This window comes from Plectropomus leopardus, chromosome 12, assembly GCF_026936395.1.
Source record: "Plectropomus leopardus strain MGB_pleo_1.0 chromosome 12, ASM2693639v1, whole genome shotgun sequence".
Taxonomy (NCBI): Eukaryota; Metazoa; Chordata; class Actinopteri; order Perciformes; family Serranidae; genus Plectropomus; species Plectropomus leopardus.
The window spans coordinates 30,600,455-30,627,716 of record NC_142187.1 but is presented as its reverse complement, the minus strand read 5'-3'; the positions used below and the strand labels follow the sequence as shown (position 1 = coordinate 30,627,716).

The 27,262-nt window shown below is 42.5% G+C and overlaps 1 protein-coding gene across 9 annotated transcripts in view; it reads right to left on the bottom strand.

The window, feature by feature from the left end:
- The window catches only part of LOC121951210 (receptor-type tyrosine-protein phosphatase mu), a 211,096-nt gene that overhangs the window by 145,980 nt on the left and 37,854 nt on the right, over nt 1–27,262 (bottom strand). For all 9 annotated transcript variants that reach the window (XM_088085802.1, XM_088085798.1, XM_088085796.1 and 6 more), the window contains one exon: nt 7,633–7,755. In XM_088085802.1, coding sequence (XP_087941928.1) covers nt 7,633–7,755 — 123 coding nt within the window. The remainder of the gene's footprint in view (nt 1–7,632; nt 7,756–27,262) is intronic.

The window sequence follows — 27,262 nt, the reverse complement described above, 5'->3', positions numbered from 1 at the left end:
TCACATGAGTGCACTTTATAAAAAGGATAGAGGACAAGGTAGTAGTTAAGAGGCTACATTTATGTATTGTATTTTCTCCCTTGGTTACTTTTACCAAAAAGGACGTAAAGTATATTTAATGGGAATACAGTCTGATATAATTTAGTTCACACAAATAGGGTACTGTCTAATCCTCATCATCAAAGTCTATAGGCTGAAGGTATTTAGATTAATTATCAGTTGAGTGATGGTCTGAGCAGAGGATATAATTTGCAGTAATGACTAGCGCTCATTATTTCTCCTCCATTCAGGTCCTGAACTCTGTGAAAATCATTATGTGGGGGAAATCAGAATGAAGGGGCGCTCTTTAAACCCAAACCCTCCAGGTCTCATTTGCTAATAAAATTCACAGAGGTCACCACCGCAGAAAAGCACGGCTGCCGCTTCGGAAATGTCAATGAAGACAGGGCTATTCTCACTGTCTGCCACCAATCAAAAATGCTCTCGCTGTGAGGGTTAGGCTGTTAATGTGAACAGCCGTGGCCTCCACTCAATTTCCAAGAACTTTCCCTGTGTCCTTTGAAACATGAAAGGCGGCCTGATAAAGTAACACTGAATAAGTTTGGGCTCTCCATATGAAGGAGCTGCCAGGTTTCTTTGACGGTGTCAAACACATTCACCCAAAACCATCCATCATGCGGAACACGTTTCAGCCCTGTCATTTTAGTCGGGTGGAACAACTGACCCTTATTATGTTCCATGACAGCATCCTTTGTTGCTGCATGTCAATCAACAGCAATTCTTAATGGCTTAATATGTCATCTTAATATGCAGTACGCACTATTGGCGCTGCACTGCAATAAATGGGTCATATAATGGCCCATTTGCCTGATACAAACCCATTACACAACAGAGAGTGTTCATGTGAGTCACCTCACTGCATCATTAGCCTTAATTGTACATACCATGCACACTAATGGGAAAAGATACACTATGCAAATATGTCCTCCATCATGACAGTACAGTGTGCTGTCATAATCCTGTTTATAGTAATGCACACAATCCTGTTTGCTCCAAACACGGTACACTTCTCAACCCTGCAAACATGCTAAATTGAAAATCGCAGTTTGTCATTCCCGGGAATTAATTCACCAATTGATCAGACGTCGTAATTTGCTGTTCTGTTTCGTCCCTTAATCATATAATGGGGTTTCTCCTTAACCTCGCAACCTTGCCAACGCCGTGCAAGGTGTGATTTTCACACAAAGTTGTGAATGGCTCAAAAGCAATTAGCTTATTCCCCCTCCCTCTTCAACAGCAAATCCCATCTTTTGCTGATGTGATTTAAATTCTGATTAAATTTCTGACGTCCTTCAGTCAGTGGGTGTTCTCTCCTCTCATATTTTAAGTGGCTATCCTCCTCCTCCTTCATTTGAACGGCACATACAGCGCCGTAAACAACACTTGGTCGTCCAGGTAAGGCGGAGGGTCTTTGTCAATTCATTATGATTGAAATGGTCAAAAAGGGGAACAGTTTGACTTGATCTGTCTTATCCATATGCAGCAGCCGCACTCTGAAGAAAGGCACCCTTCTGGGTTCAAGAGTGAGCTGCATTTGCATGAACGCATTATGAACCTGATAAGAAAGAACCAGAAAGGGAGACGATCACCGTTACCCTATGAGGAACCTCATTCTGCCAGTCCTTCACTATTGTCTAGGTGTCATTATCGACCAAGGGCGTGCTATCAAAACAAAGACTCTGTGCAACAGTGACACAAAAACATTCAATTTCTCTCCCACAACATTTTTAGAGCAGACATTAAGAATACAACAATACGTCATTTAGCCGGAGCTGCTTTTGCTATTGTGCCGAGCATAATACAAAAACCCTAATTAATCTCAGTTAGAGGACCTTCTTTCTCCTCCTCCCCTTGCCATTATTCCCCAGAACGAGTCCCAGGGGAGAGTCAGGGAGCAGCAGCCTACTGCTGGCAACATGCATGACACCATCAGAGGGGGAGGCAGCCTCTGCACCAGCTGGGACCCACTAAAAACAGCTTCTGTCTTATTGGCATCTGGACACCCTGTGCAGCACCACACTGCAAACTTCCTTGACCGAGTCAGCTTCAACCATCCCTGTCTGAGACCGCTGCACCATGCTGGAGAGCTCATAACAACAGAGAGAAGGCTGGGAACTCAGAAATCAGTATTTTTGATATATGTGTCTTCACATATTCAAGCGTGTAATTTTCTCTCCAAATAACATACAGGCCAGGCCAACATCTCACTCTGACAGAAGTGCGTCCAGCTCCTTCCTCTAAGGCTAAATGAGTGTCGTCTTGGCTCAAACGCTTTTAATATCATTGTCCAGGACAGATGAGGCTCGTTGGTAGCAGCAGGAATGACAGTGACAGTTCTGCCGGGGGGTTCTCCAGTTGGCTCAAGAGAGGGAACACACTGGGGAGTGCCCAAGACATGCAGAGCCTCAGAACTGGGCTGAGCCACCCTAAAGGAGCCAAAGCATGCAATCAGGGCTGCGCGGAGGGATAAACAAGACTGCTCTCCGTCCAGACGTAGCAATTAGGTAGGGAGCGGGTTGTCGTAAACAACCAAGAGTTTCGGGCACTGCTCGGCTCTTCTTCATCTGACCAGAGGGCTTGTTTTCTTCGTTGCATTTCATTTTGCTTTTTAGTTTTATTTACATGTTGGGATGGAATCAGGCCAGTTTGGCCTTTGGTTGCAGCATTAGCTTTGCAAGATGAAGGAGAGACCTCAGCAGACTGACATCAAATTCTGCACAAGTCCTCTCATGAGTGTGCTCTCTACACATACCACAATGACACAGTGCTTCAATTCAGGATGTTTTCTATTGATTTCAAAAGCGTTTGAGACATGTTTTTGCAAGCAGATAATAGACGATGTGCAGCTTTCAAATCTAAACAGTTTAACTTGTAAACTTGGCATTTTTCCTTTTAAGGCACTCAGATCTGGTCTGTTTTGTCATACTGGCAATATTGGTTTCATACTGGAGTTTAAACCCCACAGACATCAAATCTTGACAATTCTGCAGAACCCTGGATTATATTTAAGGACATCTTATTTTCCATCCAGTGCCAATATTTTAAAATTCTCCCTTTCTACAATATTGGTGTATGGCAGCTACGATATGGTTATGGTTTGTATAGATTTTAGTCATCGCTACAAACTATAGTTGAGTATGGTTAGGGTTAAACAACTAGAGCACTCTGTTATGATTAGTGAAAGATTGTGATTTTGGTTAATAAAAAGACGAACATTAATTGTATATCTATGACAAAACAACAACTCTGGAAAAGTCATGCTACACCACCCTAATCCATACACCCTTACTTTCCCATAAACGGTGACAGGATGGTACTTGGGTATTGGAAGTGTTCTGTTTTTTTTGTTTTTCAGTCCATTTGTAGTCCGCAAAGTATAGATCATTCGCGTGTGAACCAAGGCGCAACAGGGTCCAAAATTAAAACTCGCCAAGGGTTAAATGCAGGTAGATTTTCTGTTTGTAAATCTGTGGCCATCTGCCACACAGATGGTTAAATGTTTGTACTAAAAAAGTCACATAATAGAAAACTATGCTTAGAACCTCTTCCTTATTTAGGTGTTATTTATAGTCGCACTACTTCTGTTCTCTCCTGTCTTTATTTGTTGGACATGAGATTGACTTGTATTAAAATATTCCTTTGTTGAAATTCATCTTTCATTACTTTTTGCTCTTTCAGTGCAGCTTTTTTTTTTAATGAGGCAAGAATCATATCAATATTCCATTTATTTCTACACAGGCAGACTTAAAAAAGCTATTTAAAAATTGCATTGATGACACTTCATATAATTTACCTATATATTTTGCCAGGGCCTAAAGTTACATATAATTAGGGGAAGGGTTGTCTTACATAGTCTCCTCGGGTTCTCAGTCAAACCACCCCTCAGTCCTCCACAGCTCCACCCGCTCGACGAAATATGGAAATTTCTGGCTCCAAAAAAAAAAAAAACCAAGATGCCAATGACCAAAATGCCATTGCCATAGATAAGAGGAAGTCTTGGCTTGGGTATCTGCTGGCTACACTGTATCAGCACAAAATACTGGCCCTCATCCCCAAATCTTAATCGCTGTCAGACCGATAGGGTTCCAAGATTAAGAAGTATCTCCTACATTACCACTGAACTTAGGCATTCGTGCTAAATCATCAGGTGCTGAATCGTCTAAAGTGCTTAGAAATACTGGTGTCGGAGCTTATATGAAAGCTAGATGTTTAACATCTGGAAGGGCTCAATTTGCTCTCAAAACTGAGCCAGATTTTAATCATCACTTTATTCACACATTTATATAGACATTAAGAACATCCCATAACTGTCTCTAACCAATTTCAAAAGTGTCTGACGTAGCCATGCCTTCTGTTCGGAACAATCTGTCCTGTGAGTATGATAAGGTCGTTTTGTGAGGATTCATAAGTACAGGTTGAGAGTGAGACAGCAATCAGAGGTGAGATAGCTTTTCCACCAGTGTGGTGTTCACCTAAATGCATTTCAACCCATCAACACCCTCTCCAGTAGCCCTAAAACAATTTCATCCGTCAAGTACACTACATTTCACATCCCTTTCAATGCGGTCAAAGAGGAGAGATTACAATTTCGCACGGCAGGTTGAGTGCTCACACTGAGACATGGAGAAAGAGCTGCAACCTGTTAATTACGTGCAATTCAAGACGCACAGGTAGAAAACAAGCCCATCTGAAGAGTACTCAGACTAGGAAGCACAATCAGGGACGCCTCTTAACCAGACATGGGATTTTAATCAGATATGTTAAATTTAGACCGTGCGCGAGGTGTTAATTTGTAGGTCAAGGCTTTTCCAGATTTCGCTGTAACCTTTGCCCAGCCTCCATGTGTCCTGACATTAATCAATTGCGATAGAAAAAGCAGACACTTCCCCCTCCATGGAAAGTAATTTCTCTGGGGCGGTTCAACACACATCATTCTGATGTACACACAAACAGGTCTGGGCACTGGCTGCTTAAAATTAGTGAGGGCCTGCTAATTAATTCCCCCTCTGTCACTGGGGGTGCCCGGTGCAATCTATCTGTGATGCAGCCTTTGTGAGATTAGGCGTCAGATAGGGGAGGAAAACAATATCCATTAGTTTGCAACGCTACCTTTGTTATAACACACACAAAAAAACATCATTCCATTAGTCTAATTCCTTAGGTGCCTTCTGCTTGGTGGCGGTGATATCTCTGCATTTCAAATCAAATGGAAGGCGATCAATGGAACATTAAAGAGACAAATTGTGTGCAACAGACACAAAATGCAGGGAAAGCATTTTAATGAATTTCAATATGTGGCTGACAAAGAGACTTCTTTAATTAAAATGGATCTGAGCATTTTGATATCAAATGTCGCTTTTGTCTCGGCTCATGTGGCCGTCCAAAATTTCCAGGGTGGTAGATACTCAGGTGGAAAGATATTTCAGGAACATCTCATATTGATAATCAGGGGCAAAACCAGACATTGCAAACGTTCAGCCTAAACCTAGAGGGTCCAGGTGCATGGAGGGGATTTTTTTGCAGTTTACTGCAGCTATATGCACTATTTTTCAAACCACTCCAGAAAACAGATCTCCTGAAGATCTTCACATCATCTGGGAGAAACAACATGAATTTGTATCTAATTGTTTTCCAACTGCCGTCATCATTCTGAATCCATAACACACACCAAATGTTGCTGATGATTCATTTTCCCTTCTGTCACTATAAAAAGGCAAAAATTGTCTGACGTTACTATTTTAACATAACATAGGTAGAGTAGTAGAAATTTGGCATAGACAGCATTACTAATCCTGAAATCTATTTTTGTTAGACGGTGCTGGAGTCGAGTTCAGAGAATGAATGTTCAGCTGACAAATCTGATACATTTGAATCTATGCCATAATAATCTGGCCTGCTCTAATTGCACATCAAGGATTTCCAACAACACCAAGTAAAGGCTGGTTTATGTTTGTACATGGGGTCTGTGCAGAGCCTACGCAAGTGTGCGGTGTTGTGTCTGCAGTAACACCTCCAAAACACTAGTTGTCAGTGGGGTTTCTATGCCCCTGTGTAAAGTTTCTGAAAAGTTCAATTGATTAAAAACACACCTAAACACATTTACACAAGTACAAAACCAACCAAATTATAACACTCAAGGTTCACCAGTAAAACTATTTTGTTATACTACATGCTTTTCCCTCATATACAACATGCTAACATTATTAGCACAAGCTTTTGACATTTTACATTGCAAAAATAAGCCGAGTGGCTAGCGGACTTACCTCTACCCATATAAAAGATAAATCGCACACCATTTAAAATGCTATTTTGGTGGGGATTTATTGTCCTCAAAAACAAATTAAATGTGAGAAACATGAACAGAAACAGCTGTAGCATTTCAGCCACAACCCCATCAGAAGCGTCCGTACCTAAAACAGGTTTTTTCTGTTAATTTTGCCCACACTGGATAGGTTTATTCATCTCTGAGTGCCAGTGTAATGTTTGCTTGTGGATCCTCACCACAACAATGCACCTCTATATACTGTTTAGGACTTTTGGAGTTGTGTGTGCTGCTATTTTTTATCTGTTTTACTGTCTTCACAATTTATTGTTCTGATTTGTAAAATATAAGTAAATAGGAGCTTTGTTTTAGTTTGATTTTGACTGATTTATTGATATTTCTCACTTAACTGTCTTGCTTTTACTGATTGTCATTTTACTTATTCTGTACGGTTTTTACTGACTTTAATTAACTTAGCTTTTGTTTCTGTCTCTTTAAAAATTGTGAAACGCGCTCTATAAATAAAATGAATTATTATTATTAATAATTGAGGAACAGATCTGGGGCTTTCGAGAAAACATTAGGGGATGGAGTCACAGCAGCCAACCCTTCATCCAATAATACAAAAGAAGAAACTAGTGTTGAAAGTTTAGAGAAAAATGTAGATGTCCTCTACTTAAAGTTTATGCTTACAAGCTCAAATAGTAGTACATATCCATAAGCTGTAATCAATATTTATTAGTCTGTAACAGTAAGCTGTTTACATGCAGCCTTACAGTATATTCCAATTAAAGTCAGACTTATAGCCTAATCAGAAAAATGCCTGTAAACACCTAAATCATCAGACTGAAGCGGCCAATTCGTAAATAAATATAATTCTGTGGAAAAACCTTACAGACAAAGATTTGTCATGTAAATGTTCTGTCAAATACGCTGAATGTTTGGAATATTTATAATGCATATAGCTTATCCACTTTAGCCAAGTACTATTAACGTGTTCAAGAATACTCTTATTCATGGCGGATGTCATAGTGCATGTCATGTCACAATTTCCAAATGGATACTGTGTTGCATGATGGGGGTCAAAATTGTTAAATACAATCTGTTTTTTCTCACTGGCTTGAATACTTTTCTGAAAAGTGAGTCCTAATTAACATACTCAATAATTTTATGCAAAAGTAATCGTTGCTCAGTGCTGCTTCTTACTCACAGCAGACAGGGTCAAATGTGCAGACTGTCGCAGTGATGTTTTCTCCGTATGGATGGAAGCATCATTTCTACTTTACACGAGCTAATGTCACTGTCCTTACCTGAGGGCATCCACGGATCTGATGAAGACTTCTCTCTGGTATTCGCCTGCTCCCAGTCAAGGTCGTCGTCTCTGCCTTGGCTGTACCCGCACGCTGCCAGCGGCTTCTCAAAGTTACAATCGCCTGTGACAAAAGGAGGAAATTTATATGGTTATACAGTTTTTCCATTAACTTGCTGTTCAAATGAATGAATATATAAATTATATTCTCCTTTTTTTTCCCACCCAGCGGTATTCATAATGCAATATGCCAGACAATGAGATGCATTTAAGTGAGACAGAGTGAAGGATTACTGTAGGAGGCGAGGCACAACATACATTACCATCATTAGCAACACGGCAGTCCAATTTCACAATGACAAGTATGAAGTGTCCAAACTCCATCATCGTTAGGCATTATGTTCCAAAACTGCACCACCATCAGAGATAAATTGATTTATTTTCCTTGCCGGCCACAGAACTTTGCTGTTCATGCGCCCTTACTTCACGGAGCCACTCTAATCCTTTTTACAAGCTGCTTGCAAAATGACAGCAAGCAACCATTAGGGCCAGGCTTCAACCAGGCTGGCGTGTGATCGATTAATACAAATACTCCTTTATTCCTCGCACCTTAAAGGCCACACTGAGAATGTGAGAGTTGAGCTTTTTTTTCCCCCCCAAAGTGCTTTTCAATCCAGTCATAAATCTACAAAAAAAGGCATGTCAGAACAATATGTGGCTGGAAAGGAGTGAAACATAAAGGTGTTTTTTTACACAGTGGGAAGCTGTTTTCAAAGCAAGCAGACGTCTTAGAGGAGAATTGGATAAAATGATATTATGCTGCATCAGATATATGATTACATTTGGTCTTTGTTAACAGATGTATTGTACATTATCCTGCTTCTTGCCAGCATACAAATCTGAAAATATTTGTTGTTGCTCATTGCTAATAAGTTTCTAAACACAGACGACATACAAATTTTATTGCCTCTGGGAATGTCCTTTGAGCCAGAATCCATGCCAGGCCAAAACCAATATCTCATCTCTTACAAGCTCCCTCTGACATTCTGCTGCATAAAGGCTACGAGCCGGGGTTTTTGTTTTCCCATTTATCTCTCTGGTGACATTTACAGTACACGTGCAAATGAGTGGCCAAACGAGGAGAACACAGGATAATTAATATCCAGCTCCATAGGGCAGCTGCTAATGATATATTTGCTGCTTTGTCTGGGTTTTTTGAGGGGGTGGACGTGGAGAAAGCGAGTTATTGCCAAAGTGCCACAGGTAAAAGGGTGAGGGATTGCTGAGAGCTTTATTGCCTCCTACAGCCTTTATACAAAGGCAGGTTGTTAGGATGAGAGTAGGCTATCTGTGTGTTAGTTAGGTGTCCTGTTATGTGTGAAGCTAAAGGCGGATTAGTTGTGTGTCGGCTCTATGCAGAGCCAACGTAATAGCCTTCGCACTTTGCCTACACCATTGTGTGTGTGTGTGTCCCTCTACAGTTAAACCTCCAAAACGCTGGTCGATGGTGGGGTTTCTGTGAACTGTTGTTAAGATTGATTCAAAACACAACTAAAATACACATTAAACATGGCTAAATGATAACATTTTAAAGCACAAATACAAAAATCAGCTTCATTATATTATTATATTGTATTATATAGATTAGTTTTAAGACACCTTAAAAAAAGGCCCACCTAAAAAAAAAAAAAAAAAGAACATTTTCGCCGCTTTACCTTATTGTAAGACAGCCCTTACTGACAGGGATTTGAAGCCGTCATATCAAAAACATCAGACTCCAATAGAGTTGCTGCCTCCATCAGCTACTGTGTAAGGTAAAGCGGAGCAATTATTAAGATAATTGTGCACACGTAAACTGATACAATTTTTTTTTAGGTGAAATATGTTAAGCTGCAGTACATTGCCTAGCTTCCATGCCGCTAGATTTGGTTTATCAAAGACTTTAGTACAGCAACATAAAATAAGCACAACAGAAATAACAAAATGGTCTGACCACCATGTTCAACTTTATATATCTATATGTTACAGTTACAACTGAAAATGACAACAGATATAAACAAGTTTGCCAAATTTGCATATCTATGTCTTTGAGGAGGTGACCTTTGCTCTTAGCACAAGCCTATAGCATTTTAGTGGCCTTTCTTTTATTCATATAAAACCACGAACAGCAGCAGCATGTCTCAAAATTCAGCTAAATAACACAAGGTTCATCAACAAATTGTCTTATAACTAGACACAAATACAAGATGCTAACATTATTAGCTTCTGTCTATGACATTTTCCATTGCATAAATTAGCCCAGTGGCTAGCAGAGCTTCAACCCATATGAAGTCAGGATTAATGACACACAGGACTAAAAATGCCATTGTGTGTGGGCTGTAATATATTCACAATTTATGATGATTTGAATGATTTAATGACCTTTCTTACATAGTTTTGGTAATTCAGACAAAAAAAAATCATGAAAACTTTTCCCAGAATACTGATAATAAATGAATAAATAAATAAAACATTTTTTTCTCAAGTTTATGTATGACGCTTAGTAAAACTTTTATTTTTCCTTTTATGACAAACCAAAATGGTTGCAATAAAAAAGGTTAATGTTAAAACAACAATCCCCATCTGCACTGTGAGTACTTTTACTTTTGATACTTAAAGTATAGCCTATTTTGAAGCTGATACTCACTGTCCTCTCCACTTGCATTTCTTTTTCCCGCTGAGCTAATATGCTAAGATCGATATCATTCTTTAACAGCTGTACTGTATAATTAGTTATGACATAGTTTTGAGCAAAAGATCTGACAGCAGCACAGCCTCTGCAAAGTACTATAATGTTGACTGTTGATTTACTGTGAAGCAGCAGTAACAGGTGGCTGGAAACTTATTCCCAACACTAGCTGAGAATCTGGGTGAGGACTTCTGAATAACCAATCCTCTTGAACCTCCATCAACATGCCCTTTAGTAAGGCTCTTAACCCCCCATGGTCCACTTGGAACTATTTGTGGCCAAAACCAGGAACCTTGTGGTCATCCTCCACCTCCCTGGAGTGACTGTGTAAAACTGAGAGTATGAAGGCAGCTCTGAAAAGAACATTTAGGATACATCATGCTTTCTGTCTAAATAAATAAAAATGTTTGTGTTGCCAAGATGTAACTTGGAGAACATTAACATGAGTCTTTGGCTGCAGCGTCACGGGGACTGGCTCCGTTCCATCAATATTTTGACTCAATAGTTCCAAGATCCTTTGCCCTGTGCCGCCCACCTTCCTTCTCACAGCATGGCGGAGCTCAAACAAACTCAAAGAGGTGGCTTTTATTGGTGTTTGATATTCAAATCAATGGCATTGGCGAGGAGTGAAATGTATTCCGAGTCAGTGGGTGATGGGAGCGTAGGGAGTTTTTCAAACACTGAGGGCAAAAAAAAAAAAAAAAATCCTTCAAAAAGAATATGCACTAAGCAGAGCCCGGTCGTTGTTTAATTATTTTTTTAATGTCAACTAGGTGTTTAATAATAAATTAGGAAAATGAGAGGGTTGAGGTGTCAGTTTGAAATCCCCTTCAAAGACATCATTAACAGATCTGTCCTATTAATGATTCTCTTGTTGCTCAGTTAATTTGAATTCCAAAGACATTAAGGTAAAAAAAAAATAACACATTTCAGTGTCTATTACATACATTTCCGGATATGTCAATAAAATATATTGCTTACATTGAATGTGTTATTCCAATGCTCACCTTCACTTTTAACCACAGTCATAATCTGATGTGTTTAGCTGTAGGCTATGTTACGACAAAAGGTGATACAGTCCCAATTAAAACACAGGGGCCAGTTGCTCAAACCACCTCTAGTTTTTTCCATAAGTATGACAGATAAGGTTTAATTTCTTTTTATCTGAGGGACCTACTTTGCTCTTGTGCAATGGTTTAACTAACTTTAAGAGTTTCATTAAGACAACAAGATAAGAAGTAAAACCTTAAATTCTTCATTATGAGAAACCTTAAGGAGTAGACTTCAGGTTATGTTGTGCAACCAATTTTATTTAAGGGAAACCTTAACTCTGACTTTAAGGAAAATCTTAACTTAAGACAGTTATGCAACCAGCCTGACTTTTTAGCAAAGTAATTACAAATCTAACCCTAAATGAGGATGGAGCCTATTGATTATAAACCAGGGGCTGGTTGCACAAAACACCTTTAGTTTTCTCCTTAGCTATGACACTTCAAGCTTCAATTCTTTTTGGCAAAGAGACATAAGGGTGTTGCACAGGGTCCCTTAAAACATTTCCTTTAGTTAAGGCGAGGACAATATGAGAGGAGGAAAGGTCGTGAGTCAGTGACAGCATTCAAGGAGCCAGACTCTGGCGTTAGCTCTTTTGGAGTCAATGAGGCAAGCACAGCAAGTCTCACTATTATCTTTAACTTTGACCTATGAATTGTTCCACCAGATAAAAAAAAGAAAACACATTCCATGATGCTTATTGACCATTTTTATCTAAATATGCGTGTTTGTTTTCCCTGTTATTGGTCTCCAAACAACAGATCATGGCTCTATCCTGCAGCTGCATATCAAGCCGTTTGGCATTAGGTCTGTTGCAGTCATCTGTCGTTTTCTTGTCCCACTTGTTTATGTATCATGATATAACCCTTTTTTGGACCAAAGTCTGATTCCTCAATGCTGTCACTTACTCATGACCTTTTCTTCTTTTATATTTTCTTTGAGTGAAAGAAAACAGCAAGGCATTACAGCATTGAAAAAGATTTTAAAGCAGTAGATTTCTACAGTTTTTGTTTGCATTCGCACTTGTGAACTTAATACATTTTTTGCAACCAGTCTGAATTTTTGGCAGAGTAATTACAAATCTAATAGTAAATGAAAGTGTATAAACCAGATTGCACTATATAGTCTCTTGGTATCATGTGTTGTTATTGATTCTCTATGGATCTAGTATTATAAAACAGTGGGTGGAACAAGCCCATTCTGCTTTTTTATTGACAACATCCAAGTACCCTCCACATTCGTTGCTTTTGCTGAACCCTTTTAACCATTAAGACATTGTAGCAGGGTGTGAACAAGCAATAAATCAATTTGCATTGCTTTGATTGGGGCTCTTGGTATCAGACTTCATTGGGAAGTTCTCCAATAATGCCTGCAAGTCGTTATCGATCTGTTGTAGATGTGTTCTGTCAGGTAAACATTAAAGCATCTTGTTCTGCAGGGAATGCATGGCATCATTCTAGTATGTGTGACTTCACCATCGTGAGCACCATAAATCAACGACGAACTGTATCACTGCTCACATGTTGCATGCCATCAGTGCAAACTGCTGCTTCTGAGTCAAGAGATTGTACACATGCATGCAGATGAATGCATCAATCAATGGCATCATAATGGTCCTTCTCTCCGTAGGAGGTTTATATCGCTGCCAGTGTGTGGCACAACCCCCATATAATCAGCCTCGACAGCTGCTGAAATAGATATCCCAACGAGAGGCTGCCAACTCTCTGAAGGAGATTTAACTTTCAATAAAAGCTTCTATGAGGTGTGGGTAGTCTGGGACTACAGATGAATGTGCTCCACCCTGTCAACATTCCCCTTTCAAGAGAAGCAGGCAGCTTGAAGCTAAAAAGGTGGCCCTAGATATGTCATGAAACAATTTATTCCTGAGCGAGAACACACAATAGTCTTTATATTCTCACGCAGAGTGCATTTCAAAGAAATCTATCCATCTTTTCCTGGACTGAGCCAGAGGCCAGAATCAATACCTCAACCCCTCAATGCTGGAGCCAATTTCTCCTAAAGATTTTCAAGTCAGACTTAAAAGGCCTTTTGTTATTGCACCTGTAACAAAAGTAAACTTTAAGCATTAAAAGCTGTGTGCGTGTGTGTGTCAAAGTTTGGTACTGTAGCGGAGTGCTATTCACGCAGTCCTCTCCCTGAAAGCCAGTGAATGAGTGTAGGAAGGATAGTGAGAGTGGAAATGGAATATTGAAAAAGCAGAGCGGTAAGGTATTAAATGGAAAATAAGGTGTTTTGAACATGTTCAGAGTGCGGCTCCTTAGTGAGGTTGCGATTGAAATTGCTTTGTTGCGTTTTGCAGCATTTTATTTTCATTTGCAAGATTACATTGGTGAAATTCTTTTGCTTTTGTAGATGCCTGGCTGCTTTCCAACTGGCGACTTCATTTCTTAAGTTCATGGGCGGATTTTAAGACCATGGGCCCCAGGGCACAGATATGCAAAAGGCCCCACCACCTCTGCTTCATAGAAGCCAGACACAGACTTTTTGGTGCATTACCCTCTTTTTGTATTTTTTTTTTTTTTCGTTTCTCTTTGGAGATGTATTGTTTTGTCAAACTGTTGGCTATTTTTTGTGGATTTTACTTTTGTTTGACATGGCATAATGCAGAGAAAGAAAACTGGAAAGTTTCCCAAACAGAACATGAACTCAGGACTTTGCAGGTGCAGAACAGGGTTGGCACCTAACCCAGGGCACCTGTGCAAAAATTACAAGCTACTACATAATTATTAGTCATTTTCTACCCTGTCATTTTGAGAGAGTTACATAAAGCACGCCATGTTACAAAGCAAGCAAATGAACAAAAGTACCATTAGTGTGACGTGAGCTTGTACGGCACCAGATAGAATATCCTCCCAGTGAGGAAAGTGAGCCCTTTTCCAGCATCGCCACTGCTTCAGTCCCAGTGGCAGATATCATTACTGCAAGACCTCCTTAGCCCCTCTGCCAATTCTGCAATTACCAGCTTTCCAACCTGCTCTGTCTGGCTAGGAAATCGCAGGTCTGCTCTTTGCCCCAATCTGCCTCAATGCCTGCACTTGTTTTAACAAACATCTTGTCTGCTGGCGTCCCTGCAGACTGAAACCACAAGGCAATCTTGGGTAATTTAAAACCAATGTCAACTATCTCCCTCCACCACCGCCAGTTTAGAGCTTCAGAATCCTGCAGCTAAGCCCCTTAGGGACTGATAGGTCTTTTCACTCTGGCCCTATTTCACTTATCTATTGGCAGCTTCTGCCAAGTCCTATCTCTGCACTGAATTGCATGTATATATACTATCTGTTTGGGGACTTTGAACTGAGGGAAGGGATTTAGACAATCAATCTCAATATCATTATCAATCACGTCTCGCTGTTCACCACATTGATTCTGGGGGAAATAAAGAAGTTGGAGTGGAGATTTCCACTGATAATCTGCCTGGCTGAGCCATGCACTTGTCAGCAATGTTTTGCAAAACAAAACCGACAAATCACATCTAGTGTGACGGAACAAAATCAGGGCAAAAAGAGAACATCGCATTTGTAAGTTAAAACGCTGGAATATGTCTGATGATGTATGAAGCCATAAAGATTTTGATTTGAAAAATATTGTGCATAGATTCATTATTTTTAAAAACCCTTCGGCTCTATGTGTAGCTCAAAAAACCCTCGTTATAAAATCCTCTTTGCCTTTCCTTTCCAGGGCTTTTTTTTTTTTTTGTCTTGTCAACCAAATATCAACTTGATGAATGTGCTTTACATCAGGAGTACAACATAGTTCCTGATCAAATCCACCCTTGTGCATGGTTAGATGTACATCGAAGATGACAGGCAGTCTTCTCCTTAGATATGCTAAATTTTGACAGATGATTTTCAAGCTATGTGTGCCAGCACGGGGCTTGACGTTCTCTTCCACTGCGCCTGTCAAGAACTTCCAGTAAATGACTTCAAATCCATCTCCATTCTGTATAACCTGCCAGACACCAATTAAGATAAATATGGAATCTAACTCCGAGACATGCAGTATCCTTATTGTCATTTTTCTCTAAGCAATAAAAATGAGGACTTCAGGTCTGTCTGCATAGTCGTATCCTGTCATGATAACTAAACATTATACTAATGTACTCTAAGAGGAGGTCCATTTTGAATCACAGCTTGTTTTCAGGGTTGTTAGGGGTCAACTAATATAGCTCAGTGGCTCATTTACACTAAAAAGCAGGGCAGCTCCCAATTTTTAAGGATCAGATTTAATCAATTTCTGAAGACTAAAGAAACCCACCTGCAGTGCTTGGTGTTTAGTTTGAGGAGAGGTGGCTTAGGCGCATTCTGACTCTGATTTGACAGCAACAAGGCTGGTTAACAATGGCTTCTCCTCCTATTGTTCCCAGCACCCTCATTCTTGTCTCTATCCACAGAGAGAGCTACAGTCTGTCAGTCTCGGCGTCTCTGCCCTCCAGAGAGCGAGTGAGAGAAAATAAGGCTGTTTCCTATTCAGCTTAACGCCTGTTGATACACTGAATGGCAGAGTGAAATAGGCTTGTTTGGCTTCCCATTTTCCAATGTTCAACATGCCCCCAGAAACGATATGGTGACTGAGCATAAAAGGCGCTCTATTAAAATCACTGTTTATTTGTTGCACAAGTTAAATCTGTGCCGAGGAGGAGATGCATTTTGATCAGTGGGGTGAGGAAAAGCTGACAAAAATGCTTAGAATTTGTATGTCAAATATCCTAAATAAAAAACAAAAGCCACACTGCCTGTTCAAGGCGGACTTATCTGTCTGTATAAGAGGTACAATTGTGAAATCGGGGGACAAAGCTGTCTCGCCTCTACGCTGGCAGTGGAGGTAGTAATAGCGCCAAAGCAGCATCTTTGTAAGGGCTCATTTACGTATGGTCAATATTACATATGAAGACGGAGACAGACAAAGCCCTCTGTCCATTCTCTGCATTCAGTTCATCAGTATTTGTGAACTTTTTCTGAGAGCTTACAGATACAGAGGCAATGGAGCAGTATGACCAGAGATCATGGAGACAGTGTAGCGTAGTTCAAGCAAAATACAACCACAGGAGACTAAGAAGAAATTTACATAATAACGGAATGGAGAGAATAGTTAATATACAATAATATATAGTAATACATGGTAAATTTGGGAAAAGAATTCTCGGTATTCATGTTGGGATGTATATCATGGCTGGACAGACCACAACGCTGCCTCGATTTAAAGGTACATTATGACGACCTCCTGAGACTGCCCTCTGTTAGCTGTATCTGTGCCAACATGAAGGACACGTGGAATCAAGGAAGGACAGTGACATTAACGACATTTGAAATGCACTATTTTTGTACATAAAGGAAGTATAAATGAGCCTTTACTGGAACAGCTGAAAGAATGGAACCAAAGGCAAGATAGCTGTGACGTTTTGACGACATGTTATGCTTGCGACACACGGCAGGAGATTTAAAAAAGCAGCTGGTAGCAGTTAGCGGATAACTCAAAGAAGAACAGTGGCCAAAAATGTCCACTAATTGGGAAAACAATGAGATTCTGTTGCTCCTTACTCTCTGTGCAGAGGACGAGATCAGCCGCTATATAACGAGAGGTAAATAATTGTTACTGTCATGCTATGCCATTGTTATTATTTAAAAAGTGCTGTGTTAAATGCCAAACAAGAGTCAAACACCTGTTGTGTTAAACTTCATTTCATCATCCCTCTTTTGCTTCCATGATGCCTGCTTGCTGTCTAAAATCACACACTGGAGCGACATGCTGCTGCTGTTTGGTTCTGTGTAAAAATGCAAAGGCTGAGCATAGAAGGGACTTAGTAGCGGCCCTGTAACACAATCTCTGTTTAAAAACAGCTTTAGAAACATCCCGCAGCGTCTGAACGCCCTGCTGTTGTTGATGCACATCCTGAGCTGCAGAATAAACACATGAAGATGGTTTAAAGTGGAATTAACCCTCTGCATTGATTCACAACACAGTAGCAGCTCAATACCAGAAGACTGGAAATTTAAACCTCCTCCAGTATGGGTTCGCATTTGATCCAGGTGTGATGGGCCACTGGCCTGTGCTTCAATCGATGAGAGACAGTATAAAAGAGGAGAAAACTCCCTGGTTTCCGGTGGAAAATAGATCCACACCTGGATAGGGAGCCCTCAGGAAGAAAAATAAAGGAAGAGTCCAGAGCCCAGCCAGTGCTCAAAGCTAAAACCACCTCTGGCTCACTCCAATGGAAAACAACATCCCCATCCCACAGTGGATGACCCTTCAGACTGAACCCCTTCAATCCTCCCAAAACCTGCTAAGTCAGCAAACCTTTGAATTCTGCCTGAAACAAAGAGGGGATGAAATGCTAATGTCAGTATCAGTAGATTTCCCCCCTGTTCTCCCAGAGTTTCCCAGAGTCTAATTTGTCAAACATGCAAGTAACAATGCCAGAAATTAGCCCAAAGGGAGGTTTCCTCCAGAGGAGAGAATGATTATGTTTGATCGTGGAATAAACAAGAACATTAACATGCTTTGTTGGTTTTCCAGAACTGGAACAAATGCTTGTTTTTATGTGCGGAGGAGGGAATAATTCAAGGTTGAATGTCAAAGAATTAGGAAATCACTAAAGCTAATTAGAAAATGTAGAAGAATAGAAGAAAGGTTGAATCAATCCCTCTTGAGAAGGAGAGAAAATCTAGGCCACGAGGCAAAGCTCGCGCGTTCAGGCAGAATTATCGGCTTGATGAAATATCATTACTTTGCTTTTGTGTCATGGCATATCGTCAATCACATATGCAGTGCGTTTAATCCCCCCCGCCACCACACACAGACACGTTGAGCTCAGAAAATCTGACCGACACGTGGGCAGACGGTGCGCAGGTGGAAGGTGGATTCCAGCCCAGGTGAAAGGTTACCACATGGATCTGAGCGTTGCCTTGACAGGTGTGGCTGAAGAGATTTCAATCCTAGAGGGAGCTTTTTCAAAGTGCCGTCTTAGGGTCTTCACCTGCACACTTCAAACACATTCAGAGCCTTCGTTTCGCTGCTGAAGCCCAATAAATCAGCTACCTGAAAGAAAAACCCCGTGGCCGAGCTTAATCCTCCTGGGTCAGGAGGGGGCCGACGTAGAAGGCATGAGGCATATGAGCCCCCCGTTTCAAATGTACTGCGTGTGCCGAGCTCTTGTTGTGCCTGGCAACAGGAGAGTCTGCAGACTGGTCAGTGTGAATCTCAAAACAAGTGGGAGGAATCTTGGCTCACTGTGTTTCTATGGCCACAGTTCTTACTGCGATGACATTTTAAGACAACATAGATCATCATACCAATAAAGATCACAACAGCATTTACCATGACATGTGTCTCCTTTATAAAGCAGCTAGCAATATCATCCACATGACTTTGTCTCTCTGGCCTAAAGCCATTTATTCAACTGGCATTGCAGTCAGTTTCCACTGAGTCAAAATGCTGCCCAGAATCACAATTGATTGGCCATCAGCGTGTCTCTAATTAGGGACACAACGATCTGATAGTTATTATAGTCTGAAAAGAAAGTTATAGTTATTAAATTAAGTGCTTTAAGAATATCTTACCACAGTTTATTGAAGTAATCTATGTTGCACTTCATTTAATAGACTTAAACCTGTGCAATTTTATTAACATAACATGCAATTTATCACCATGAGCAATTATCCATGTGCAATTGATCTAAATTCATTCTAACCGTTGAGTTTTGCATCTTGCTTATACTGTTTATACTGTTCTTTTTGCTTTACAAATTTCAGAATTATTTCTGACAACAAAGTGAAATCTAAATCTAAAAAGACATTTAAAAAAAGACAAGGCAAAACAACCACAACGTCTGTGTGTCGTTCCTAATGTAGGAGCCTTTTGCATATCTGTGCCCAGGGGCCCACTATCTCATAATCCACCCATGCATTTTGGCATGTAGCTTGCTAGCTCGAAGGTTCTTGTTTCATGTGCAGTGCTAAAACAAAGTGTGCAAGACTAGCAACTAGGGATTCTGAAAACGGAAACATTCAGGGAGTGCGTTACCATCTGAGAAAGGCAGCCAATGACAGGTTTTATACCCATAGCCCTCATCCTGTAAGCCAGCTATCTTCAGACAGAACCAGGGTAGCTGTTTCCGCTAATCTAAGCTAACTGGCTGCTGGCTCCAGATTCATTCTTACCCTACAGACCTCAGAGCGGTCTCGATCTTCTCATTAAATTCTTGGCAAGAAAACAAATTAGCTTATTTCCAAAATGTCAAACTATTGCTTTAATGAGGTCAAAATTTGCACCAATACAAATCTGGCATTTTGGATCCCCATTTCCAAATTATGGCTGAGATGCAGAAATAAGTTAATGGTCAAAAATAGTGATCTGGATTTAAAAAAAAAAAAAAAAAAAGTTTGGCCCACAAACCATAGTTGCTTTCACCCAACAGGTTGTGTGGATTTATTAGGTAAACAGGGTCAGGAGATGAAGAAACAATTGGATTTTACTGTTAGTTCACACTGATTTTCCAACCTATTAATGTCTTTAAAATATTTACTGAGAATAAATAAATTATTCACAATAGAATTTTAAAACAGTTTCAAGGAGTGCATATAACCCTTCAAATAGCATCAGATTTTAGAAAATGCAGTCTTTAGGAGTCAATGCGGTTAACCCACTTTTAATATGATCATTCATGTACGGGTCACCTCTGTGCAGTGAGTGACAGATTAACATGAGACCAATTAGACTTTTCAGCTGGTTTGTTATCAGTTCCGACAGTGAAGTGGTATGAATAAGTCAAGGAAACAAAGGAATTCCCTGAGTCTCATTAATATTATTAATTTTTAAATCCAATTATTGTATGACGGCTCGTGACCTATTTTCTGATTTAAGTGTCCTATCAAAACCTAACACATCACATAGAAAAGAGAAACCTTTAGATGGCTCTCAAGCTCCCACAGGGTGCCCCTTTGGGAGACTTTGGGCCTCCGATCTTGGCTGCCTTCTATGGTGTCCCCTGCAAGAGAATATTACAATCTAGCTACTGCACCGTCCAGGTGAATGATCGCAGGTATTAGTACGGAGCACACAAACTTGTGAGGCACAGCACCTCTCTGATCCTTCGTTACACTGCAGGTTTTTTCATTAACAGTGTGACAAACGTCCGTGTAAAATCATAGTGCAAGCACATTTGAGGTGGACAGAAGAAGGAATTTATAACAGAGACAATGTGAATGCAGGTCCAGTGAGATGAGTAAATGTGCAGATTGAAGCAAAATAATCTGATTGGTTCAGTGTAAAAGTAAGGAAGCTTAAAAATGACAGCATTAAAATTAAGTTAAATCATCTTCAGTGTAGATTTTTTGTCTCCATTGTGTGTGTGAGTGTTAGAGCTCAAGTTTGGTCAATTAATCAATGTGGCATCAAAGAACTAAACTATTTCAAAATGATCAGTTATTACTATTTTTATGCTTGACTGATTGTTTAAGTTCTTTTCCAAGAAAATGTGTCAACTATTCTCTGGTTCTCGCTTCTCAAATGTGAGGATTTCCTTTTTTCTCCAATTACCTTCACCAAGTAGGTTATGTTTTTATTACGGTTTGTTTGTCTGTGTGTCAGCGGGATTACTGAAAAATTACTGGCCTGATTTTCATGAAACTTTGTGGACTGGTGTAGCATGAGCCAAGGGAGAAGCCATTAAATTTTGGAGCAAATCATTGGGCGGATACACAAATTATCTTTCACTTTGCCCTATTTCAAAACAGTGAAATAGGGCATTTAGCCTTTAGGTGAGATCTATGCCCAAGTACCCCTCTAGTTTGTATCATGTCTGTAAGTCTTTGGCTGTTCGTCAGACAAAACAAAACACTGAGGACGTCACCGTCCCCAGTCAAGTCCAGTTTCTAAATTCTTAGTTTTGAGTCCACAAGTCATAATGCACTTTTCTTCTAAATTTAATGGCATTTTAACAGGTAAGAATTAGCTTGATACATTACAGTTTTTTGTACAAATTCAAATGTTGAACAAAGGTGGAATTTGCTGCATCTGTTTGTTGACAACATAGTTTTGGTGTGATTCTTTCCCAACTGCAGCTAAGTACTGTCACGTCAGCTCTTCATGGTTCTCTCCTGCAGCTTAATTTGATGCTTTCAGATTGGTTCAAACAAAGTATGGGGAATGAAATTGCTGCAAGTCCATTTGCTAGTTGATTCTGGAAATGAAGGAAAATGAATTGATTTTTGACAAACTTTTTAAAAAGTCTACTAATTCATCTTTGTGCTTGGGGGAAGGTATCATTTATTTTTAAGTCAAAAGGCTCAAGTCCAAGTCACGACTCACTAATGTTAAAGTCCAATTCAGGTTGCAAGTCTTTAATTTTTGTCAGGTTGAGTCTAAAGTCGTCAGGTTTGTGACTTCAGTCTGACTCAAGTCCTAGTCATGTGCCTCGAGTCCACACCTCTGTTAGTTGCAGCCATTTTTAGTATAGCTACATCTACAAAAACTTTTCACTCAAAGACAGCAATTCAATTTAGATCATAGTAATTAAACCACCATGTACTGTCTTCTCATGAATTGTGTGACGTTCTCCCATTTTTCAGGCATGTTATTTTGTTCTACTATTTTATTTTGTTGTGAGTTCGTAGCGCCCTCTAGCGGCAGCAGTCCACCTTGTATTTTTTTTCTCTCCCGGTGATTATTCTTACGTGGTGTGCCTCGTTTTGACTGGTGAAGTTGAGGCTGGTGAGGAAATGTGTACAAAGTGTTTGTAACTGGTGTTAATATCATAAATATGTCTGTGCCAGTAAAGTAGTGATTTTGTTATATCTTATGTTTTCCAGTTGATTACCTACCGACGGCACAATCACTGTTTAAGTGCAAGCATGTGCGGAGTTGCTGAGGAGAAGAAATAAACACTTAAAGGAGACAGAGATTGAGTGTCGTTGCTGAGTGTGACACTGTTTCACCAGTCGAGAACACCCCGTGCGGTGGGATGTATCAGATCAACGTAGTTAATTTGATAAAACCGTACAGTAATCAACACTAAGCCAGCCCCGTGACGGAGAAGCGGAGGTCGGACAGTGTCAACAACGGAAAGCTACAGGAGGCTAACGTAGAAACGAGACCCCGGCGGAGCTTCCCGGCCGATTGACGGAGTTTCGGACCCGGATCAAGCCCTCGGGAACGGATATCGTGTGGTCTGTGACTGTGCTTGAGTGACTGTAATTGTGACTGTTTAGCGCGACGGCATAGGATAAGCCGATCGCCGCAAATTTACTGTGTTAACGTTAGCGAAGTCAGAGTTAGCCGTTAGCTGTTGCTAGCCGCTGTTAACGGAAGTACGCCGTCAAAACAAACAACGAGTACAACAAAGGAGGGGCCAAAAGGGAAGAATGGTGGACTGTGGAGAGTTAAAGAAAAAGCGATCCTATGCACAAGGGGTTTTTAATAGGATAGCAAATGCCATTGACTTTAACATAGACTTTCTAACTGAACCACCACCTCAAACTGAATTGAGAGCGCTCAAGGGCAGCTATGAAGAGATCTGTAATAGCAGTTTTGATTACATTGCTGAAATGGAAGAAGAGGATGCAAGTGGATCTACAGATGTGGCTGATGTCAAGAAAAGGCTGCATGATTGGGACAAAGTATCAGGACACAGAAATGAGGGTAAAAGATACATTGTGGTCCCGCTTATGCATCAGGTCAATTTGTGGCCTGACAGTCAGCCTTAAGGACTTGTTTGATCAGGCTAGCTACTCAGCCGGGTCACATAACCGATGAACAGTATGATTTGGTGCACACAGCACTTGAGAGCAGAGTCGAGAAGCACTAGAGGAGTTTGTGCAGGGCTGGGAGCGCGATGTCCCGGAAAAGCAGGTGGATATCAGGCTAAACCTTTCTCAAAGACTGCAGGGAGAGGAAAAGTGTGATATAGTTATACTGACTAACTACCTGCGCTACAAGATCAATGCATGGCGACACCTTGGTGTCCTGTCAAGCGGTCAAGAGAAAGAGGGTGATGTTAACGGTGGAGTCGACAGTAAAGGCAGTGTGGATGATGGAGGAACAACCACAGCTGATGGGGCAAGTGGACCTTCAGATGGGGGGGTCGGTGGCATGGCACATGATGACGGCGGCAAAGTGCAGGTGCAGACCGGTCATCAACCCAACCACTCCAGTGACTAGCAGTACACTGGATAGTAATGTGACCGTCCTGATCGGGCACAAGGCACGGGCGCCTGGCCGGCATCTCCCAAGTGACACCACAACGACATCCCCGCTGTGGTCTATGAACCCAACGCTTTGGCCCCAGCTTCCAGTACCCACAGCAGCAGCGAGGAGCGCGCACTATGCTACCAGATAGTGTTGGCGCCAGAAGCGAGCGTGTCTACCATCTCGCAGGGGTTAGTCGGGCCCAGGGATTGCGCTTGCACTAAGCCTGCCAAAGTTCTCTGGGGACAGGAGAAGCTACATGGCGGAAGAGTAACTGGGGGACCCTTCAGGCATTAGCTGAACCCACAGGCTCCCCGGAGTGTCGGCTCTTTCACCTGCTGGACAGCATCAGTGATGCAGTGAAACGCGAACACAGGCTGTCTCATTGCCATCATGGAGGAGGTCTTCCGGGTTCTGGAGGACTGTATGGGGACATGTCGCAAATAGCGGACGACATCGGACTGGAGCTACAGGATTTTCCAGCCGTGCGCAACAACCAGCCAAGGGAGGCATTACAGATGATCCAAGTGGTGGAAAGGGCGCTGTTGGACCTCATAGACTTAGGTTGTGAGGACGCCATAAAAAACCAGCTGGTGATCCGGTCACTTAAAAGTAAGTTACCAGACAGTATGAAAGAAAGGTGGCTGTTGTACCGGTGACAAGCCAGCAACGCCAACCTCAGAACCGGGTTTGACAAACTCTGGCAGTTCCTGAGAGATCAGAAGACGGTTCTGGTGCAACTAGAGCAGTTACAGATCACCAGATTCCACTCCAACCCTGCTAGGGCAGGTGAACCGAGTCCCCGTGAAAAGACAAAGGAAAGACTGGGGGACCGGAAGCAGGAGAGGCGTTCATTTACCAGGGCCACGGCAAGTGATTCGAGAGGAGAATCATCGCGAGAGCCTTGTAGTATGTGTGGTGAAGAGGGCACACTGGACGCTTGTACCAGCTTAAGACATTTAAGAAGTCCAGCCCGTCAGAGCCGGAGAGCCCAAGTTAAAAAGACAAAAGCCTGCTCCAGGTGCCTGGATCTCCATGGAAAGACAGTCCGTGCAATGAAAACTTTGTGTCGCAGAATGAGGACTGTCAAAGAGGTGACACCCTCCAGATCACCACTTCTTCCTGTGCCTCAAGTCACCAGCTAAAAAGGACACCACCAGGGGAGACCAAGGGGCAAAGAGGAGAGGACCTGGTCCCATCAAGAACAAGAGGCTGTGTTTGCAACTCTAGGTCTGACCCCGGAGCAGCTGGAGGCTGTTCGTAAAGCCTGCACAAACAAGGTGTCTTCAACAGTAAGTGCTGGCAAAGATCTGGTGGATGAGAGTGGACCAAAGGAGCACCCGGTTCTCATGATGTTGGTGGAGGTCACGACCAAGAGGGGGGACTGGGTCGGTGCACTTATCGATTTAGCCTCCGATACTAACTATATCACTCACCAAGCAGCAGAAAGGCTTGGATTGCCTGGTGAGCCAGTCACACTGGTCGTATATGGTGTGGGTGGTATGGAGGTGAAGGTTGAGTCTAAGAGGTACTGTGTGAGCATCAAGGTAGCCACGAAAAAGGGGACATGGCATCCATGAGTTGCTCTGCTATGGACTGGAGGAGATTGCCAGAGTAGACCATGCAGTGGACTCAGAGTGCCTGGAGAAGTTCTTCCCAGGTGTTGTCAAACCGGGGGAGCTGACCCGCCCGGAGAAGGTTGAGCTACTTATCAGTACCCGGGAGGGCCGTCTTGCACCCCAGCAGATGATGAGGTGCGGCGATCTGGTGTTGTGGGACGGTCCACTCGGAAAGACCGTCAGTGGAGTACATCCGGATCTTTTTGAGGACATTGAGGTGACCGCACGCCACTCTTCGACCCACTTTGCATGCTCCATGAGGGCGGAGTCCGGGAGGGTCGAGGTTCTCCACGATTACTGCCCCCAGCTAAAGAGCGGCATGGAAGTCGGAACCACAGCTGCGTGTAATGCCGAGATTGTCAAGTGGCTGCAGTGGGACAGCATTGGTGCCGCCTGCGACCCGGTGTGTGGTGGGTGTCGCTGTGGAAAGTGCGCCCCTGGGGGGAAGGAGATGTCACTCGCAGATGAAAGAGAGTTAGAGATCATCAGGGGAGGACTGACCTTCAAGTTAAGCGACCACCACAGTGACAAGCCCCACTGGGACGCCAGGTACCCCTGGAAGGAGAACCCTGCTACCCTGCCTAACAACCGCGAAGCTGTCAAAGCGTTTCTAAAATCAGAGAGGCTACTTTGATCGAGATCCGGAGTGGAAGGAGGCTTACGCAAGGCAGGTGCGTGACATGATAGCCAGGGGGGCCGCAATCAAGCTTTCCAGGGCTGTGATGGACAGTTGGAGCGGAGCTGTATGGTGGGTGAACCACCTAACAGCCCCCAACCCACACTCTGTCTCCACCCCAGTGAGACTAGTCTGGGATAGCAGCCGGGAATTCAAGGGCGTTAGCCTTAATGGCATCCTGCTGAAGGGCCCAGACGTCTTGAACCCCATCCGGGCGGTCCTGCTCCGCTTCCGGGAAGGGGAACATGCCGACAGCACGTGTCAAAAATGTACAACTCGGTGTGGTTGGAGGATCAGGAGCTGCATGTCCATCGCTTCCTGTGGAGAGATTCTCCAGCCGATGACATTGAGGACTACGCCGTGGTGCGGGTGAACATGGGCGATAAGCCGGCTGGCTGCATCGCCCAGGTGGCAATGCGGGAGACTGCCTACTTACCACAGTTCACAGACAAAGTGGAAGAAAGACATGTCATTGTAGACAACGCCTATGTGGACGACATTCTTGTGTCCCACAATGACCCCCAAAGACTGAGTGAGATCCTTGAAGGGGTCGAAGTTATTCTCACAGCCGGGGGATTTCACCTCAAGCCATGGGTGCGATCTGGCCAAAGTGGGAGGCAAGGTGGTGCTCCCACCAATCCGGAGACTATTGTGTTGCCCAATCAATTACGGGACGAGGACAATAAAGCCCTGGGAGTGGGTTACCATGTCGGGGAGGACAAACTTTTCCTCATGGTGGCCATTAATTTCTCCACAAGGAAGAAAAAGATGCGCACAGAGCTCAACCTCGCTGTGGAGGAGATAGAGGAGAAGACCCCAGATCCCCTTACCCGTCGCATGTTATTGAGCCAGGTAGCCGGGTTTTACCCCTGGTCTGGGACGCCTGAAACAGAAGGGCGCCATCCTCGCCAGAGGGCCTTTCAAGAAGCTGGGACATTGACCAAGGATACGTGGGACAAGCCACTGTCCAGTGAGCTGCGCTGGGAGGGCGATCGAGCTCTCTCAAGGCGAGTATGCCCGGCTGAGTACCATCACTTTCCCAGGAGTATTACACCTTCCGGCTGGCAGGGTAAACCCTGGGGATAACATTCTCCGATGGGAGCTGCGACTCTTTATGGGGCAGTTCTCTATCTGCGCTGAGGAGACTACATGGGCGTTATAACTGGCTCGTGGAGTCAAAGGCTAAATTGACCCCTTGACCAGAAGGGTGATGCAGTTAAAGCGGAGATCTGGAGCCGCCTTTGCTGCCCGCTGAAGGGATACATGCAGAAACATGGGCGGTTGGAAGTGGGTAGGTGGTACCACTGCCGATAGCCAAACTGTGCTAGGAGCCATCCAGCGGAAAGTTATGGTTCCA